Source organism: Mytilus galloprovincialis, chromosome 4 (assembly GCF_965363235.1).
Source record: "Mytilus galloprovincialis chromosome 4, xbMytGall1.hap1.1, whole genome shotgun sequence".
Lineage (NCBI taxonomy): Eukaryota > Metazoa > Mollusca > Bivalvia > Mytilida > Mytilidae > Mytilus > Mytilus galloprovincialis.
In genome coordinates, this window is record NC_134841.1 from 38,799,182 (window position 1) to 38,818,946 (window position 19,765).

The 19,765-nt window shown below is 31.2% G+C and overlaps 1 protein-coding gene across 1 annotated transcript in view; it reads left to right on the top strand.

Moving 5' to 3' along the window:
- The window catches only part of LOC143072094 (U3 small nucleolar RNA-associated protein 15 homolog), a 72,786-nt gene that overhangs the window by 42,688 nt on the left and 10,333 nt on the right, over positions 1-19,765 (top strand). Inside the window, exon 7 of the mRNA XM_076246881.1 lies at positions 19,247-19,382. Within this exon, the coding sequence (XP_076102996.1) occupies positions 19,247-19,382 (136 nt within the window). The remainder of the gene's footprint in view (positions 1-19,246; positions 19,383-19,765) is intronic.

Genomic DNA, 19,765 nt, shown 5'->3' on the forward strand with positions numbered 1-19,765 from the left:
TATCTCTTTATTTTATATCCCTATAACCTTTCGTTTTATAAGCTTTATTGATAGTAGATGAAACTTTTTTCTATTGTTTTTTATGCTCCCTGCAAGCTAAAGCTATCAACAAGAAAGAGTATGTATAGAGATAAGATGCATTATTCTTTAAATGCTATTGAACTGCAAGAAAAGGCAGTAAATTTTCATTAAGCAGAGTTTTATGGGAAACAACAAAAAAAGAAACAATTTGGAAAGCCTTATATTATTTATCATGTAGGAAAAAACATGTCATTCATTCATTATAAAATGAAATTCGAGCCATACTTTGTTACATTTTGGCTGCCATTATTGTCTGAAATGTTAATTCTCATCAAATGATAAAATTCTTATGTTATTGAAGCATGAAATAAGGACTAGCCAATTTATTTGGCTGTCAGCAATCACAGTTTATATAGCACTATAGTGATGGATTATAGAAGGGGATTATATATATTACTAATTATATTTCCTATTATTTCACTTAATTATTGCCATCTGGTCTTAGGGTAAGGTTTATGCTTTTATTTTGAGACAAAGGTAATACTTTAAAAAGCGTAAACAGTTGATTCTATTCCTGTGCTGCTGTGTTACTTTCAGTTTTATAGTCGTAATAGCTATATTTTGATCAAACTGCTGCTTGGAAAGTATAATTAGATGTTTAAACTTTGCCATATTCTTCAGTCATGAGATATAAATATTTTAATGATATCACAATACGTCTTCAATCAAGGTTAATGGTAATTGATTATTTTTTTATATTTCATGATTTACTGAATTAAATATGTATGTGGCATTAAAAAAAACTTTAAAAAATTGGAATTTTAACAATAGGTTTTCAATTGAAAATCATACATATGATGAATTGTTAATCATAATGTTCTTGAAAACAAGTCGATAGAATTCAATCAAAGTTTTTCAAATTCTTAAAAATAACAAAACATGTTGTTGTGTGTCTTCTTTTTTTTACGTTTTTGTTTCAAACACTTGCAAATGTTTTTAAATACCTATTACCTGGACACCTCTAGTTTCTAGCCCAAAAAATATTGACTATTATTTCAACAAAGTAATATGTTTTGAGCCCTCTCTAGTCAAACATGCTAAGCAATATGCCACTTATAACCTTTGCAGCCTGTCCTTAATGAAGGGGTACTTATTGAAGCAGCAATGGGAGATCTTAAAGACAAATCTTTATGGATTACTTTGCAGACCTTTGTTAATCATTGATTCAACAGCTTTTAAACAAAACTTCCAACTATGGAACTTCAAGTCTTGTTGATAGAGTGATGTGAGATGTTGATCAAGGTTTATCCTCATGTACATATCAGGAGGCATTGATGGCAGAATGATCCAGGTAGATTGCAAACATCTACTTTTGCAAATCGTTTGGACCTCAAAAGTATCTAAACAGATGGTCAACATATACCTGTATACATCATCAAAGACCAAATGAATGGGCATGTAGAATTACTGTAAACAAACTTACTTTTGCAAGAAGAAAAATAGCCCGAATAAAAATTGTCGTGAAAATGTTAAACAAGGATCTTGCCATATTAAATACGGAATGAAAATTAAATACTCCGGAAATTAAATAGCAGCGAAGTGGTCTAGAAAAGGTAAAACGCCAAATAAAGTATCCGCGAAAATAAGTTGGTTTACAGTATATTTCATTATTGTCAACATACATTTGTACAGCTGTACAGAAAAGTTGGAACTCATTGGTAGAATGATAAAAGAGGATTGTGATCTACCTATTTAGACTTGTTGGAATGTCAACATTTACCAGAACAGATAATGAAGATTGTCAACTCCACATGTACAGATATCTGAGAATATCAAACACCCTGTACAGGTAACTGATACTGACAAGTTAACATGTACAGTTGACCCATATTGTCAACTCTACCTGTACAAATCATTTCAATTTGCATATATACCTGTACATATAAATGAGATGGTCAACTGAACTTGTACAGATTACTGGGATTACTAGCACTTCCTGTACAGATAATCCATATTATTAAATCAACCTGTACCATGAATTTAGATCGTCTGCTCTACCTGTACAGATATTAACCAAGATTGTCAAGTTTACCTGTTTAGATAACTGAGATTGTCAACTCTACCTGAACAGATAACTGAGATTGTCAACTCTACCTGTACAGATAACTGAGATGGTCAACTCTACCTGTACAGGTAACTGAGATTGTCAACTCTACCTGTACAGATAACTGAGATAGTCAACTCTACCTGTACAGATAACTGAGATGGTCAACTCTTTCTGTACAGAAAACTGAGATTGTCAACTCTACCTGTATAGATAACTGAGATTGTTAACTCAACCTGTACTTATAACTGAGATGTCAACTCTACCCATACAGATAACTGAGATTGTCAACTGTACCTGTGCAGATAACTGAGATTGTCAACTATACCTGTACAGATAACCAAGATTGTTAACTCTACCTGTACAGATAAACTGGGATTGTCAACTCTACCTGTACAGATAACTGAGATTGTCAACTCTACCTGTACAGATAACTGAGATGGTCGATTCTACCTGTACAGATAACTGAGATTGTCAACTCTACCTGTACAGACATCTGAGATTGTCAACTCTACCTGTACAGACAACTGAGACTGTCAACTCTACCTGTACAGATATAAAATGAGATTTGCAATTGTTCCTGTACATATAACTGAGATGGTCAACTCTACCTGTACAGATACCATAGATTGTCAACTCTACCTGTACAGATAACTGAGATTGTCAACTGTACCTGTACAGATAACTGAGATGGTCAACTCTACCTCTACAGATAACTGAGATTGTCAACTCTACCTGTACAGACATCTGAGATTGTCAACTCTGCCTGTACAGATAACCAAGATTGTAAACTCTACCTGTATAGATAACTGAGATTGTCAACTCTACATGTGCAGACATCTGAGATTGTTAACTCTACCTGTACAGACATCTGAGATTGTCAACTCTTCCTGTACAGACATCTGAGATTGTAAACTCTACCTGTACAGATATAAAATGAGATTTGCAATTGTTCCTGTACATATAACTGAGATTGTCAACTCTACCTGTACAGACATCTGAGATTGTCAACTCTACCTGTACAGACATCTGAGATTGTAAACTCTACCTGTACACATAATTGAGATTGTCAACTCTACATGTACAGACATCTGTGATTGTCAACTCTACCTGTACAGAGATCTGCTATTGTCAACCCTACCTGTACAGATATCTGAGATTTTCACCTCTACCTGTACAGATAACTGAGATTGTCAGCTCTACCTGTACAGAAAGCATAGATTGTCAACTCTACCTGTTCAGAGAACATAGATTGTCAACTCTACCTGTACAGAGAACATAGATTGTCAACTCTACCTTTACAGAGAACATAGATTGTCAACTCTACCTGTATAGAGAACATAGATTGTCAACTCTACCTGTACAAAGAACAGAGATTGTCAACTCTACCTTTACAGAGAACATAGATTGTCAACTCTACCTGTACAGAGAACATAGATTGTCAACTCTACCTGTACAGAGAACATAGATTGTCAACTACCTGTACAGAGAACAAAGATAGTCAACTCTACCTGTACAGAGAACATAGATTTTCAACTTTACCTGTACAGATAACTGAGACTATCAGCTCTTCCTAAACATATAACCAAGAATAGTCTTATGCATGTTTGTATGGAACAGCCCTTGTATTAAAAAAGATTAAACAATAAACTTTTAATTTTGAGCACTTGATACTTTGTACTGTTTAAACTGTTTATCTCTTTACTAAATTTGAAATTTATTGATTTTGAATAAGAAAATTATAACATAATCAAAGAAAAGAACAGTTTCATTATTTTCAAATACATTTAAATTTTAATCAACATTTTATGCCAACATAAACGTGTCAAGTTTTTAGTAGAAGATAAAATTTCTGTATTCTAAGATAAAAGTAAATATAAATTGTCTTCTGAATTTTGTAGTTATTGGATGGTAACCCTGTTTAATTTTACTAAAAGATTTAAATGAAAATCATGATAACCAGCATTTTGAAACAGATTATAAATTTATTAAAATGATAAGGATATAGATATGGATATGATTTTTTTTTAAATTTATGTGTGGGAATTAAATGTGATTTGTACAGATATTTATCTAATATTGCAAAATATGAAGTTTACTATCAAATAAAATGAAATATTAGTTCCTAGGCAGAAATTTTATTACAATTTATACTATTTTATTGGCATTATCATAAGAATTAGGTGAATTCTGTGGCACTTCTTCCTTTAATTCATAATACGAGATAAGATTTGGGATTTCTTATAGAATGACGCCCTGTGTATTACGTTAGTAAACCCTATAATTTGAAATAAATCTGTCAAGTATTGAAGTAAAATACATGGAATTATAATTTAAAACAAAACTGAGGGCAAAATGCTAGATGATTTGTTATCAACTGTAAATTTTTCAATAAATATGAGAAATAAATAAGTGTTGTGAGAGCATAATCATCTTCTTAGATCCCTAGTGAACAGCCAAGCCGGTGGCCTGTTATATGGTGAACATATAAAATGATATAAATTAGAATGAATAAAAGATAAAATATGAATCTCGGAATAATATTTTGATAGATTAATTTTTTAACAAGATGTTCTGACGAGAAATTTGGTTAAGGTTGATATAGTTCATAGAAATTTCATTATTTCTCTTGTAATTGTGTTGTTTTTATGTTGATTCCTATTCCCTTGAAATTATACATCCTAGTCAATTAATGCCTTGATTTATATTTGAAATTGTTGGCTTTTGTAAAGTGCAAATTCTTATATAATACCACTTCACATTTGTACAATGCATTGCAGAGATTTCTCTGGCTAAATGTTATGTTTAAACTTTAAAAGATGTAGAGGCCTTTAAAACACTTTTTGTAACCAAAAATTGAAGACTTCTATTAATTTTATTCCACTGCATGTTGATTTTGATAGCAAAATCAACATTTGATTGGTTGAAACTTTCACACGTGACATCGAACAAAACTTCATATTCACCTCTGAGTATCATATTACCCTCTGAAATGACAGACTAAATCGTGCGACTTTACACGCTATTTATGTAAATAACGTCTTGAACTTCTATGTGTGTCGTGTTTAGTAATAAAAACAAGTGGATAAGCAAAATTGCTGGTATGAAAACTAATATTTGTAGTTCAGATAGTATACACAGCTTAGGCAGTGGAATAAAACATTCATTTCCCTTGGCCTCGGGAGATATGAAGATTTGTTCACCCTCGAAAAATCATATTTCCTTCGGACAGAGCCCTACTGAAATATGAATATTCTTGGGTGAACAAATCTTAATATCTCCCTCAGGCACGGGAAATAAATGTATAATATTGTATCATACTAATTGTACCATATAAGATTTGCTCCATAAACCCTCCTATTCAGGAAAAGGGTCTTTAAAATGTATCTGTTTTGAACATTTGTAATGGTAGAGTACCATTATAAGGACTTGATTCCATGACGTAGAGGCAAATTTGGAAATGTTGGATGCTATGTTAAATCTGTTTCATCAATTTTCTTAAAATTAGACTGGATTAATTACATGATTTTAATTGGTGAAAAAAAGATGATTTTTTTTATTGTGCATGACAATGTTTTAGTACTGCTGTGGAAGAATTTGTTAGATCATGGTCCAGTTATCGTGGTCTATTAAATTTGATAGAAAACTATTATTTGCTGATTGTTTAACATAAAAATTCTATCCTTCCAGAAGTAGTGATAACTTATTAGCCTGTTAACATCTAAACAGTAGCGGATATAGATAGTATAAAACGACACAAATGTACTTTTAATTTTATTTTTCAACAACAGCTAATTAAAGACTTGTGCTATTATAATGACCCAATTGTCTTTGATAAGTTCCGATGAGATACTAATGTTAGGAAGGGGTGTTTATTGAGTAAACGGAGGAGTTTGAAAATCTGCTTATTATTATAACATCAGAAGTGTGAACATCATAGAAACTATAGACATTTATACATGTGGTAAGATCATCACATTGTATTACAAATCGCAGGCAAAATAACACGAATTAAACAAAGCAATGACATTAATCAACATTTGAACAGTCAGAGATTGAAATTTGCCGTGACTATTGGATGAAATTAGAAATCTCGGCAGGATATATGTTAACATAAAAGCAAATTAGTCATAGATCAATGCCTCTCTCTGCCGTGATTCCCAATGGCAATGAGTTTTACAGGATTTTGTCTGGGGATAAAAGTGCCCTGGGGATGGGTAATTGCCACATGATGTTATACGAGGGCAAGGGTCAATTTAGGACCCATCAAAAAGTATGTTTGATAACTCTGTGGTTCACTAAACACTCATAAAATATAATGATTTGATACTTGCTGGTAAATTAGTCAAGGTTGACTTAGATTTATAGTTCTATAAAGAAGTGATTAAGTCCATAAATAAACTATTAATTTTATATTTATTTACACGATGGGGATCAAAGCAGAGGAATTAAGTCCTTTATGTCATCTCTGAAGCTTTGAAATGTTCATTTTTGATAGGAAAAATAATCAAAAGATTTGTTTTAACTGCTGCAATTTATATAGAAATATTATTAATTAACATATATTATTAATATTTATAGTTTCTGCAGAGGCTATGCATATTACTACTGGTTATGGTTAATAGGTTTCTATCACAACTGATTTTCTCATCAGTTGTCAAAATTAAATTTAATAACACAAAATTGAATTACTTAAATTTTAACAACAATTTAGTGTTCAGCATTTGTGCAACATAATGACAGTCTGCTGTAAAAATCTAGAGAAGGGTAAACAATCTATACTTCAGCAATTTCAGGTTCTGGACCAATCTCTGCTTGAGTCATTTGGGCAAGGCACTGCAGACTTTTCTGCTCTGATAAGGGCTGCTTTCCACTGATTAAACCTGAAGTTACAAATAATTGAGAGCTAGTTATTCCTGTCAGAAAATTAGACTGTCCCACAATTCATTGTTGTTACCCTGCTGAGTGGCATGCTTTCTGCCTGGATCTTCTTGTGAGTTATGAGGCTAAGAACAATGTTGATAAAGGGAAACAACTCTAATATTTGACAAAACTAAATGTATGCCAAAAAGTGTGATTGATACTGACCTGATTCTGTGCTATATTTCTAATGAATACCTGTAGTTATGAAGGATTCCGTGCATTCTTATCGACTGTCACAATATGTAAGAGAGATTAACTCACGTTAATCACTATTTAATTACAAAACAGATATAATAACTTTATAACATTGCCAAGCAAGAAAAAAAATATGATTAATTGCTTTATAGTTGATACACATGCCAAACTATACAATTATTTGATGGCTTTCCTCTTTCTTCTGTTATATCCTAAAGACCACCAATGGTTTATTGTTCAACTAAGAAACAAGTACTTGACAGTATTTCTATACCTTTGAGCTCTTTGTGTCATGTCCTACAGTTTTCTGACGAAGATGATGTTGATTATATTTAGACTCTTTGATGTATACATTGAATATACTGAACTTATAAGCATACATTTTTGTTTAGGGGCCAGATGAAGCTTACCTTTGGGGGCATGATTTTCTCCCTGGGTTGATGCATGGGTCGTTTTTTGGCTCTTCAGTTGGTTTGATGTCTCTTCGACGCATTCCCTGTTTCCAGTCTCTGTTCTATTCAATCATTGCTTTTTCCATGCACATTTTTGACTCCCTAAAATAATATTTAGCTATTCTCTTGGTTAAAGGAAGATGGGACGGGAGATATGAACTTTTTTCAATTATTTAGTTCCTCGTCAATTATGCATCATGTTCAATGTCAAAGACTCCACACTGAGATAAGGGGATGGTGACCTTTATTTAGATTCCACACTGAGATAAGGTGATGGTGACCTTTATTTAGATTCCACACTGAGATAAAGTGATGGTGACCTTTATTTAGACTCCATACTGAGATAAGGTGATGGTGACCTTTATTTAGATTCCACACTGAGATAAGGTGATGGTAACCTTTATTTAGATTCCACACTGAGATAAAGTGATGGTGACCTTTATTTAGATTCCACACTGAGATAAAGTGATGGTGACCTTTATTTAGATTCCACACTTAGATAAAGTGATGGTGACCTTTATTTAGATTCCACACTGAGATAAGGTGATGGTGACCTTTATTTAGATTCCACACTGAGATAAGGTGATGGTGACCTTTATTTAGATTCCACACTGAGATAAGGTGATGGTAACCTTTATTTAGATTCCACACTTAGATAAGGTGATGGTGACCTTTATTTAGATTCCACACTGAGATAAGGTGATGGTGACCTTTATTTAGATTCCACACTGAGATAAAGTGATGGTGACCTTTATTTAGATTCCACACTGAGATAAGGTGATGGTGACCTTTATTTAGATACCATACTGAGATAAGGTGATGGTGACCTTTATTTAGACTCCACACTGAGATAAGGTGATGGTGTCCTTTATTTAGATTCCACACTGAGATAAAGTGATGGTGACCTTTATTTAGATTCCACACTGAGACAAGGTGATGGTGACCTTTATTTAGATTCCACACCGAGATAAGGTGATGGTGACCTTTATTTAGATACCACACTTAGATAAAGTGATGGTGACCTTTATTTAGATTCCACACTGAGATAAGGTGATGGTGACCTTTATTTAGATTCCACACTGAGACAAGGTGATGGTGACCTTTATTTAGATTCCACACCGAGATAAGGTGATGGTGACCTTTATTTAGATACCATACTGAGATAAGGTGATGGTGACCTTTATTTAATGCGTGAATGTCTTTGGTTAAGTTAAGTTTTGCAGTAAGGTCCAGATTGAAGCATCTACACATCCTTGAGGAATGAGCTCGTGTTGGTTACCCATGAGAGAATTTGGTTTAGGGCTAAGCAAACACAAATGGTAGAGGAATAATGTATTAGTTGATGCATATTTTATAATTATGATTTTCCGGTCACTAGAATAAGGTGTCTTTTTAACAGATTTGAATACAAGAACAAATATTGGACATATAAATAAGCTGTTGTTTGCCAAAGCTCAATTTCTTATTTTCATATAAAGTATTTAATAAATTGATGGGTTACATAAGATATCCTTTGAATTACTTAAACTTTGAATGGTCTTCTGACTTGATATATATGCTATGTAATACTTTCAGGTTAACAAAATGTTATTGTAATGTAGTCAAATATTTGCAGTTGTACCTTTTCTATTTGAAATATAAAGATTTATTTTAAATCAGCAAGACAATTTTGAAAAGGTATGCCTTGTCTTAAAAGAACCCAATAACATACAAGTTAAATTAATAATTTACTGTTATGGAAAAATATAATTAGACTGGGTAGACAAAAGATTAATTATGAAAAAACCTGCAGTAGCAATTTACATATTCCTAATAATAATTTTCATTCCAATCTGTCTGTCATCTGAGTATATTAAATACAGAATTTATTTGGTCCTAAATTAACATAGTTGGTACATATGTTAGAATAATTATCTTGGCTTTGGAGATTTTTACTATCTGACATATATATATACTAGTGTTAATCAGTTATCCAGAACTTGTCAAACATCATACCCTGCCATTATATTCCAACAAAATTATAATTAATTATCTTTCATGCCATTTTGAATCAACTGCCAATAGCTTTGGGAAAATTGGTAGAAATATGTCTATTGAAGTGATAATTCATTTTCCAGTATTTTTTTTCTGTGATTTTGAGTGTATGTTGCAAGTTTATCAAATTAATGAAAAACATATCATAATACTGGGAAATATTTACTTTTATATTACCAAGAAAATAAATCCCCCTCTTCATGTTTCCAAGACCATAAAGAGTTATCTCCCATTTAATTATGTTTAGAAGAGTTATCTCCCTTTAAGATACATTTAAATCATTATATTTTAACCTCCCCTAGCTCTCTTGATGTAACTAATCTGAATTTTTCAATTATCAATGAATTAACAGCTCTTCTATAAAGGTGTACAAAGCAAACTTTTGATCAACTTGCTTGCTATGTTTGCTTGGATGTTTGCAAACAATAGGTATGCAGAGCTTCAGTAAACAGATTGAAACAGACTACCTACCTTTTGTTTACCAACTTCCAAACAAACATAGCAAAAGGTTTGCTTTGCATGCGTTTATAGAAGAGCTGGAAAGATTTTGAAATTATAACATTTTGATACACCTGCAGCAGGTAATTTGCCTTCAGGAAAGATAAACGATTATCTAAATCATGAAAATAAGGAACATTGTTTTAGATTGTGACAATCAGGGTTTAAATTACGTTAATCACAAGTTAAAGTGTTCTACAATCATTTTACTAAACTGTCTTTTAAAATGAAAGACCATTTTTATACACAGTTTGCTTTCTGTCTAATTTATTACTTGGAATATTCCATTACTTACATCTCATATTGGAGGTTAAGAGAAAAATAAATTTATTTTGATGATCTTTTTGAGTTATTATAGTGACATCTGATTTACTGTTATTTCCTATGGTCAGCTATAAATCTCATCTTATTCAGACAGATTTAATATGCTGTAATAATGGCAGAACATTAAGCTGAAGATAAAAAATATATTATGTGGCTATTTATTATAATTATACTTGGCTTGCATATAAAGTTTAAGCATTTTCCATTACAATATTTCTGTTATCTGTCCTCAATTACAATAGCATTTTAAAAATCATATCATTTAAAACCACAATCCACTTGGTACCAAACCCAATACCACAATCATCCTTATACCCTATAGATGCTATGATGTTTATTGTCCCAACAGTGGTCCCTAAGTCTAAGTCATTTTGTTTTCTGGATGATTTTCAAAGTTGAATGATTGATTGTTTGTTGCTTTCTAAAAATCCAGTGGCAAATATTTCAAGCATGTTCAGGGTATGAATAGATTGAAAATTGTTACAATCAGCATTGGAACTACTGCAAAGTTGGTCGACCAGGTTTTTATACCGTCACTAAAAAATACAGGGTTTCTACAAGTAATGGTCCAAATTTTTATTTTTAAGTTACATGTAAACTTGAAACCCTGACAGTCTATATATTTTGTGATAGATTTTAATTTTTAGACATTTTAGATATTGATTTTAAAATTATTATTATGCAACAGACACTAAGAAAAGTTCAGTAAAACAGTTCCCAATAGATTTTCCAGACCATTAAAAATAAGTCTTAAGGCTGACACTTTCGGTATCGCTTAATTTGATCAAATTAACAACTGACGATTATATGTTTTCAGCATTTCACACTTCATTATTCAATTAATGTTAATGATCTAATCTATCTGAGAAGTAAAAAGACTGTTTGATGTACAACATAAAAAGAATATATACAAATATTTTGATGTATTACAGAAGAAAGAATATAAGTAAATATTTTGTATACTGGTTTTTATGTCACTGTGGAGGATGGTTCACGTGATTAGTTTTGAATTAGCGCAATATAAACTGTTTTATTTCATAATTACGAAAGATATCAAAGTTATTTAAATGAAGATTGTGTTTTCGTTGCTTTTTACATTTGTTTTGTACAGGATGTTTTTGTATTGTTACGGATTATTTCAGCTCATCCAATAACTCGTTAAACTTGTATTAGCATCGTAATTAACCTTATTAATTAAAGAAAGAATTGTCAAAGAAAAGAAATGATAGTGATTAGTTTCGTTTGAGTTTTGGTGGTCTTTCAGCACTAAAAGAAGTTAAAAGTGAATTAGAAAACAAAGAAATTATTTCATTTAAGCAGGTAGAGATCTCTAGAGCCCTTTGACACATTTCGCACTCTTTCTGAGACAACAAAAAGAAAACATCAAATCAATTAATTTATAACTTTTTTACAAAGCTTAGACATTCTTCAAATATATTTCACTTGTTGAATATGAAAATAACTTCGTTGTAGATTATTTGTATCTTCAGAGGGGTTAAAATGAAAATTAGTTAAAAAAAAAGGTGGAACATACCAAAGCTATATTCATACTCATTAGCATAGACAACGTAATGGTAAAAAATGAAAAAAAACCAACGTACTCCTGATAGGTAAGCAGATTCTGCTCCACATGTAACAAAGTGACCTGTGTATCAAGACCACAACTTTTCTTAGTAGCATACAGTTATAATATAGTACCAATCATTTTTATGAAAAATAGTTTTTATGTGCAAAATGTTGATTAAGCAAATTAAGTCTATCAATCTATAAAAAAAAATCACATTTAACAAATGAACTTGTTAAAATCTCTTATATCCACCTACAAAAGTACAAAGGGTTAATGCTTTTGCCTAAATAATTTACTAAAACTACTTTCAATCTGTAATTTCAGCTTTTTTCATTGTCATTATCCATCTAGAGGAACATTCAGACAGTGATTAACAAGTGAAAGCATCAGGAAAGCATACCCCACTTTTGGTGGACAAAAGAAAACTTGGATCCCCTTCTTCAATTTTTATTCAGAATAACAGGAATAAATCTTATTTCTAATGTCAATTCTATTAAATCTGTATTTTATTTCCAATGAATAATAATTTGGCAAACCAAAAAAATGACTGTTGAGATAAAACTGCAAACAATTTGAATTATTCTCAACAAAACTTGTAATTGAAGTGCAGCAAAAATAGTGAAGCAGTCCACATAAAAGATAATTTATGATAAATTTACCACAATTTAAACAGACAGAAGAGACTTTTAGTCTAATTGAAGTCAGTTGTTGAAAGAAATCATTAGAAGTTTAATTGAGAAAGTTATAAACAAGATTAATCAAGGAGTTTTTGTTACATGCAGTGGTGAAATAAAATCAACACATGTCTAATACTGAAAAAAAAAAATTTGTTGATTTCATTGGGAAATTGTTTAATCATTTGATCATGATATATATGTATGTATAATTATGGATGCTTATCCTTCAAAAAAACTAATTTAACTTTGTTGGTTTTGTTTTTGTTTGTGTTATTTGGTTGTTGTTTAATTGAATTTTAATTGATCCAACATCTTTATATTGATACATTTTTGAAAATACTGGATGCAAATAATAGAGTATTATATAAGAATGCATCTTCGCTAGCCAAGGGTTACGATTTACTCCCGTTCTCTTCACCCTTGGCGGATTGAGATAAAGTTTTGGAGACACAAGGTACAGATTTTTATTGGTTGCAGTCGAAACTCGCTGCATCCAATCAAAAAGCGCCTATGACATGATCACGTGTAAATGTAGAAAGTGTTTGTAAACAATTGCCACTCGTTTATTGTGCAAGAAGTCTTTACATCCCTAAACATACGAACAGATTCAATTACAATTTTGATATCTTTAATCGACTAATAAAAGTTCCTTAATATATTTCTTGCACGAATGTTGATGTATATTTTTGTTTCCGGCTTTACCAAGTGTATAGAATCTACCTCTGTTTTTACTTCCAAATTGAAGAGTTCAAGTGCTACCATTGGTCAAGAATAATGTATTAGGAATGGGTGTGACTTTAATCTTCCGATAGATTGCGCAACATTGTTTTCACAAATGATGGCTTAATCCGCCAAGGGTGAAGAGAAAGAAAGTGGATCGTAACCCTTGGCTAGCAAAGATGATAAGAATGATAATGAGTGCACTATGTGATATAGGTAGCCCGTCAATAGCAATGTAATAGAGTGATTGGTTCTTTGATTGGTGTTTAATGCCACTTATAATAGCATTTCTGTGCTTATTCATGTCAGTAAGTTTTTATTGATGAGTGCCCAAAAACAACCACAGACCTTTGGTAGGAAAACAATCAATTAAGATTAGAGTTTAGAACACTTTCAGGATTCAAACTCGTATCATCGGTGGTGGCTGTCTATAGTCAGTATATCCACTTGGCTTCAGAAGCTTCTTAATAAGTTATAGAACTTTGAATCAAAGCATATTGCACTATTGTTTTATCTGTTATAAAATGGTGTATGCCACTTTATATAGTATTGGAATAACAATTGTATTGAAACACCAGGGAAACTGTCTTCCTCTAAATTTCAACCAAAAGTTTTTGATTTAGGATGTTATTAGAATTTAGAATGTAGTCTTTCTTTGATCAGAAAGAGGTAATGACCTTTACAGATCTAATCTAGAAGTGCAAATTAATTTGTTGCAGAGAAATAGTTGTTGAGTATATATCTTTCAACATCAAGCTTGATATGTTTCATTAATCTCAAATTCACATTCACCAGTTGTTTGGCAATGAGGCAAGAAGAAGCGATTTCTGTCTTATAATTACCGTATATTGTTATATTTGGTGTAATTCATTCTGGATAATACATTATAGCCATCATCGATGGAAAAATTACGATTTATATACCACATGTCACCTGACACAAGGAAGAGAAAAAAACGGGTTATTATTATATATTGACGTGATATCGTGTTATGGCAGATTAGGAAACTCAGATCCCCTACATCTATTACATCTGTTTATTTCTGTTTTCATTATGTTATTTTTTTTACCGCATAACATTAATATAAGAAGCATCTGTATCAATTTGATGATGCATTTTGAGGGATCTTAATGTGCATACTAAACATGTAGTTAATCATTAATTGAAAGGTTTTAAGAAATGTCCAGGGGTCTAATGCACATTTTTAATATGTTCCGAATAATTAATTGAAAGGTTTTGGACAGTAAAAGGGTCTAAATCAGCAGAGTTTGGAATTTTGTAAGCCATATTTTTACATTTATTTTGACTTTTATCAGCAATTGACCAGTGAGTTAATTAATTTATGTATTTTATTGTAGTGCAGAGCAGTGGATACTGCATACTTTCACTATCACAAATCATTTTAATCGAATAAGAAAAAAATTGTTTTGCTTTTGTAATTGCTTGGATATTCATACTGAATGAAGCCTGTTGATATTGAATTGATATAAAACAGATTATTTGTTATTTCATTTTATTTCCTGTAATTATAAAAAGATGAAGATTGATCTTAATTAATGTTGATGTTGACACATTGAAAGATTGATTACTTAAAGGGAGAAAACTTTTTAAAGATTCACCTAGTTGTTCAGTGTTATAAAATTACAGGTATCACTGTAATCCGATTACATAACCTATTTTAAAACAAACAGTATATAATTGTTGCTGACATGTTGTTGGGTTGCTGCTCTATTGCTGTTTACAGACATCTTTTCTCTATATCTGACATACTTACATCAATGGTATATATTTTATTTTTTTTCCAATTTATTTTCTTTTAAAGGTAATCATTTCATTTATTCAAATTTAGTTTTGTAACATACCTGAAAGAACACCTGAGATAAAGCACGTAATTGATTTTAATGGACACTGATATTTATCATGATTGTCATAATTTTTCAAGAATAATGCATCAGATAATTAGCAGTACAACCAACTTTGAAAAACTTCATTTTAAGGCTTTTCTATCTCAGACATAGATTACCTTAGATATATTTGGCATCTTGTAGGAATTTTGGTCCTCTATGCTCTTCAACTTCGTACTTTATTTGGCCTTTTTAACTTTTTTGGATTTGAGCGTCACTGATGAGTCTTTTGTAGATCAAACGCACGTCTGGCATATATACTAAATTCAGTCCTGGTATCTATGATGAGTAAATTTAAGTAAATGAACCATTGTGGTTTCTAAGACATACATCTATAAATGTTGATCACTGTTACTTTGATGACAGTCAAGCTTAAGGTACATAGGTAAATTTTAAAAACCCACACCTTCAAATGCTGAACTATTTTGGAACTTTCTTTCCACAAGTTGACATATATACCTCTGAAGTTGAAAATCTTTACAATATGTTCTGTTTATCTCTTGAAGACATGACTGCAACACTTGTGGCAGTATATTATGGTTTGACTATGTTATTGTCAGAAAAAGACATTTTGTTATGAGACAATAACTGGAGTATAGTGTATATGCTCAGGAATGAAGAATGACCCACGGTTTGAAATTTTGTAACTTTGAAGATGGGCATTTTGCTTTGAACTGTGGAAATCAATATTTTTACAAGTATACCTGTGCTACTCTTGTAAAAGAATCTTAAAAGTTTGTTTTCATTTGAAGATTATCTGCATTGCCATAAGCTGAATAGGTGATTTGATGCAACTTTTATTAGCTCAGAAGCAGTAGTTTTATGATCATCATTTTATAAAATTACCGCTGATAACTGATTTTAATGACAAAAATGCTCTGTTTTTGAAAATAGCATGCCCCCACATAGAGAGGTTGTGGAAGATACAAATTATTTTAGTAGGCAATTTGACAGCAAATACTATCGATAAGGTTTTTTTTTGTGTCCATGAAAGTCGTTTGGCTGCAAACATGAAAAAAAGATGAAAAGTGAATATTTGTCTTTGCTGTTTGATATTGCAACCTCTTAGGAGTCTAAGATAGTTCTTTACATGTTCACATGTCATTCTCAAGAAGTATGCTTATGATGAATAATTCTGATTAATTATATACACATTTATTAAATAGCAAGAAATATATATGTATCCCAGTGACTTACATAAATCATTTCTATCAACCATATCATAATTCAGCTTGTTTATATGGAATTCACATTTATGAAAGTTATTGTGAATTACATCAAATTAATTAAGCAAATTTTATTACATTTTTGCCATGTTTATCGGCACTTCTCCAGATGGTAGCCAGAAAAACTATCTCTCAGTTTGAAATTTATTTAGAAAAGTTTAACTTTTACATTATTTTATTCTGAGATGTCTAACACTATAACTTGTTGAATGTTGGTTATTGCAAGGTATCAGAGCTTATTTTATGTAGGTAGCTTGGTTGCATGTTTGTTTTTGGTAACATGTACCGGTATCTTCTGATACTGGTATCTCTTTCTGTACAGGGAAAGTGATGCAGTTAAGGTAACTATATGTTATTACCAATACAAGTACATGTGATTATTCAGGAAAGTAAAAACTGAAATTATTTTATGTTAAATCACTCCTCTTATGTCATCTAACAATGGGTGTTGTCAAGACATTCTCGATGAGTTGCATTAAAATGAATAGAGAAATCATAAAAAGATATTATTTCTTGCATTTTCTACTTTAATTCAATTAAAATGTTCTTGGTACATGTACTAAAAAGTAATTAGTAATTCACGAACTCAAATGTTATAAAATATTCAACTTGCGACCAACCAACCTTTATCATTAACTCACGCATTCTACAATTGTGAACTATTGTGTTGTTCTGTTGTTCAGTCACTCATTTGATATTTTTCTTAATTGAATATTATAGGATTAGTTATTCTATAATTATGGTCCATATCTCCTACAATAAATCTAACTGAAGCTAGGAGCTCATTAATTTTTAATTATAAGATCATTAATAAAAAATACAAATTGTCATTAGCATTAAATGAAGAAGTTATAAGTCATTCTTCCAAGAAGACATTTTGTTTGATGTGAAATTTCTGGTAGACAAGTTTTAATGTAAAGGTTCTATTTTGAAGATGATTTTTACATTATTACATATAAAATCTTACTTCTGCATCGTCATGAAAAACACTCCTTAAACTATTTACATGTTAATTCATTAAAACAGAAGTAATAATCATAAAACGTTTTCAAAGAACTTTTCATCACATATGACATAGGAATTACTGCAAATATAAAATCATAATTTATGTATTACGTCTTTGATGAAGGTATCATATTTTACCTGCGGACCCTCGAAAGAAGTGTTCACACAGCATTTGTTGTGCTATGAATGTTACCCCATCCTAAACGATCAAAGTAAAGCAATCAAAAATATGTTTCAATATTTGCGGAAAAAGCGAACATAATCGTCAAATAAATAGCAAAATTTCTTCATATAAAAACGATAATAGCGCAACATTAAATGTTTCATCGTAAAAATGCAATAAGGACAATGGTATTTACGTGTAGTTTAATAGCTCAGCAGAAGATCACATTTGAAAACACTCGAACATAGAGAGTGGTATCCTCTCGTGCATACTTAGGTTAACGATCATGATGTAAAAGTATATGACAACAACATATGATTTTGGCATTATACAGTTTAATGAAAAATGATGTTTTTGATTAAAACGATCATTTGCATTGGAATTTAGTTGGAAATTATGTATTTCTTTCTGATCTTGCCTCTAGAGATCTTGTAATTATGCCAGATTTCATCTTGAGAGTTGTCCCAGAAATGTATTGTTACAGAACAGATATTGACTGAAATGTTTTAATTTGAATAAATTAGAAAATATTTTTATGGTTATTTTTCATTCTTATACAAAAGAAATCTGTTCTGCAATGTGTCCAGACAGCAGACATTTTCAAAGCTCTTTCTGCACTGGCTATGTTAATTTACTTATATTCTTGAAAGTCGTCCGAGAAATGTAATGTTACAGTATAGATATTGACTGAATCATAATAATTAACACATATGAAAGTTGCCTTTTATCCTTGTTTCTCATATTCAGAAGAAGAAAAAACAGAATCAATTTTGTTAGGTGTCCATGCAAACAGCAAACATTTTCAATTGCTGTTTCTGCACTGTTAATTTTTAACTGTCTCTTTTGTTCATAATATATACTTGCGTCTAGTCTAGGGTAATAGTCTAAGGTTTGATGAAAATGCTTAGCTTTTAGTTTTCTATATTACGCCTTGTGTTCTATTGTTTGTCTATTGGTCTTTTTTTTTGTAGCCATGGTAATGTCAATTTGTTTTCGACTTCTAGTATGAATATCACTCCAGTTTGGTTTTCATCCCTTTTATTATATATGGTGTAAAAGCAATGGACCAAGTCACTAAATCAACTTTCCTTCATAGCATTGCTTAGCCTCTGCTCTGCATTCTCCTTAATGAGTTAGAAAGTCAAAAGTAGTGACCATTACAATATGTCAGTGCCATTTCTGGACTGCTCATGTGTATTGTTGCATTATTTTTTTCTTTGCTGATTGTGGTCTTTAAAATAGTTGAATAAAGTGACTGCTGCATTAGAAAATATGTACAAGAAAGTAATTTCTGTACAGAAATATGTGTTACCCAGAATGCATTTTAGTTTATGCTATAGTACTAGTGATAGATATGTCATTGTTAAAACCTTATTACCATTTCAGTGACTCTAACAATTTGTAAAGAACTATTTTTTTTTTTTTTATTTTAGGTGGAAATGTTATAAAAGTATGGGATGCTTTAGCAGGAGGGCGATTGTTTACCACACTTTGTCATCATCATAAAACTATCACAACATTAACATTCTGTAAAAACTATCAACGATTGATCTCTGGATCTATAGACAGGTAAGGTATAAAGTGTGCAATGTCACCATCATAAAACTATCACAACATTAACATTCTGTAAAAACTATCAACGATTGATCTCTGGATCTATAGACAGGTAAGGTATAAAGAGAGCAATGTCATCATCATAAAACTATCACAACATTAACATTCTGTAAAAACTATCAACGATTGATCTCTGGATCTATAGACAGGTAGGGTATAAAGAGAGCAATGTCACCATCATAAAACTATCACAACATTAACATTCTGTAAAAACTATCAACGATTGATCTCTGGATCTATAGACAGGTAGGGTATAAAGAGAGCAATGTCACCATCATAAAACTATCACAACACTAACATTCTGTAAAAACTATCAACGATTGATCTCTGGATCTATA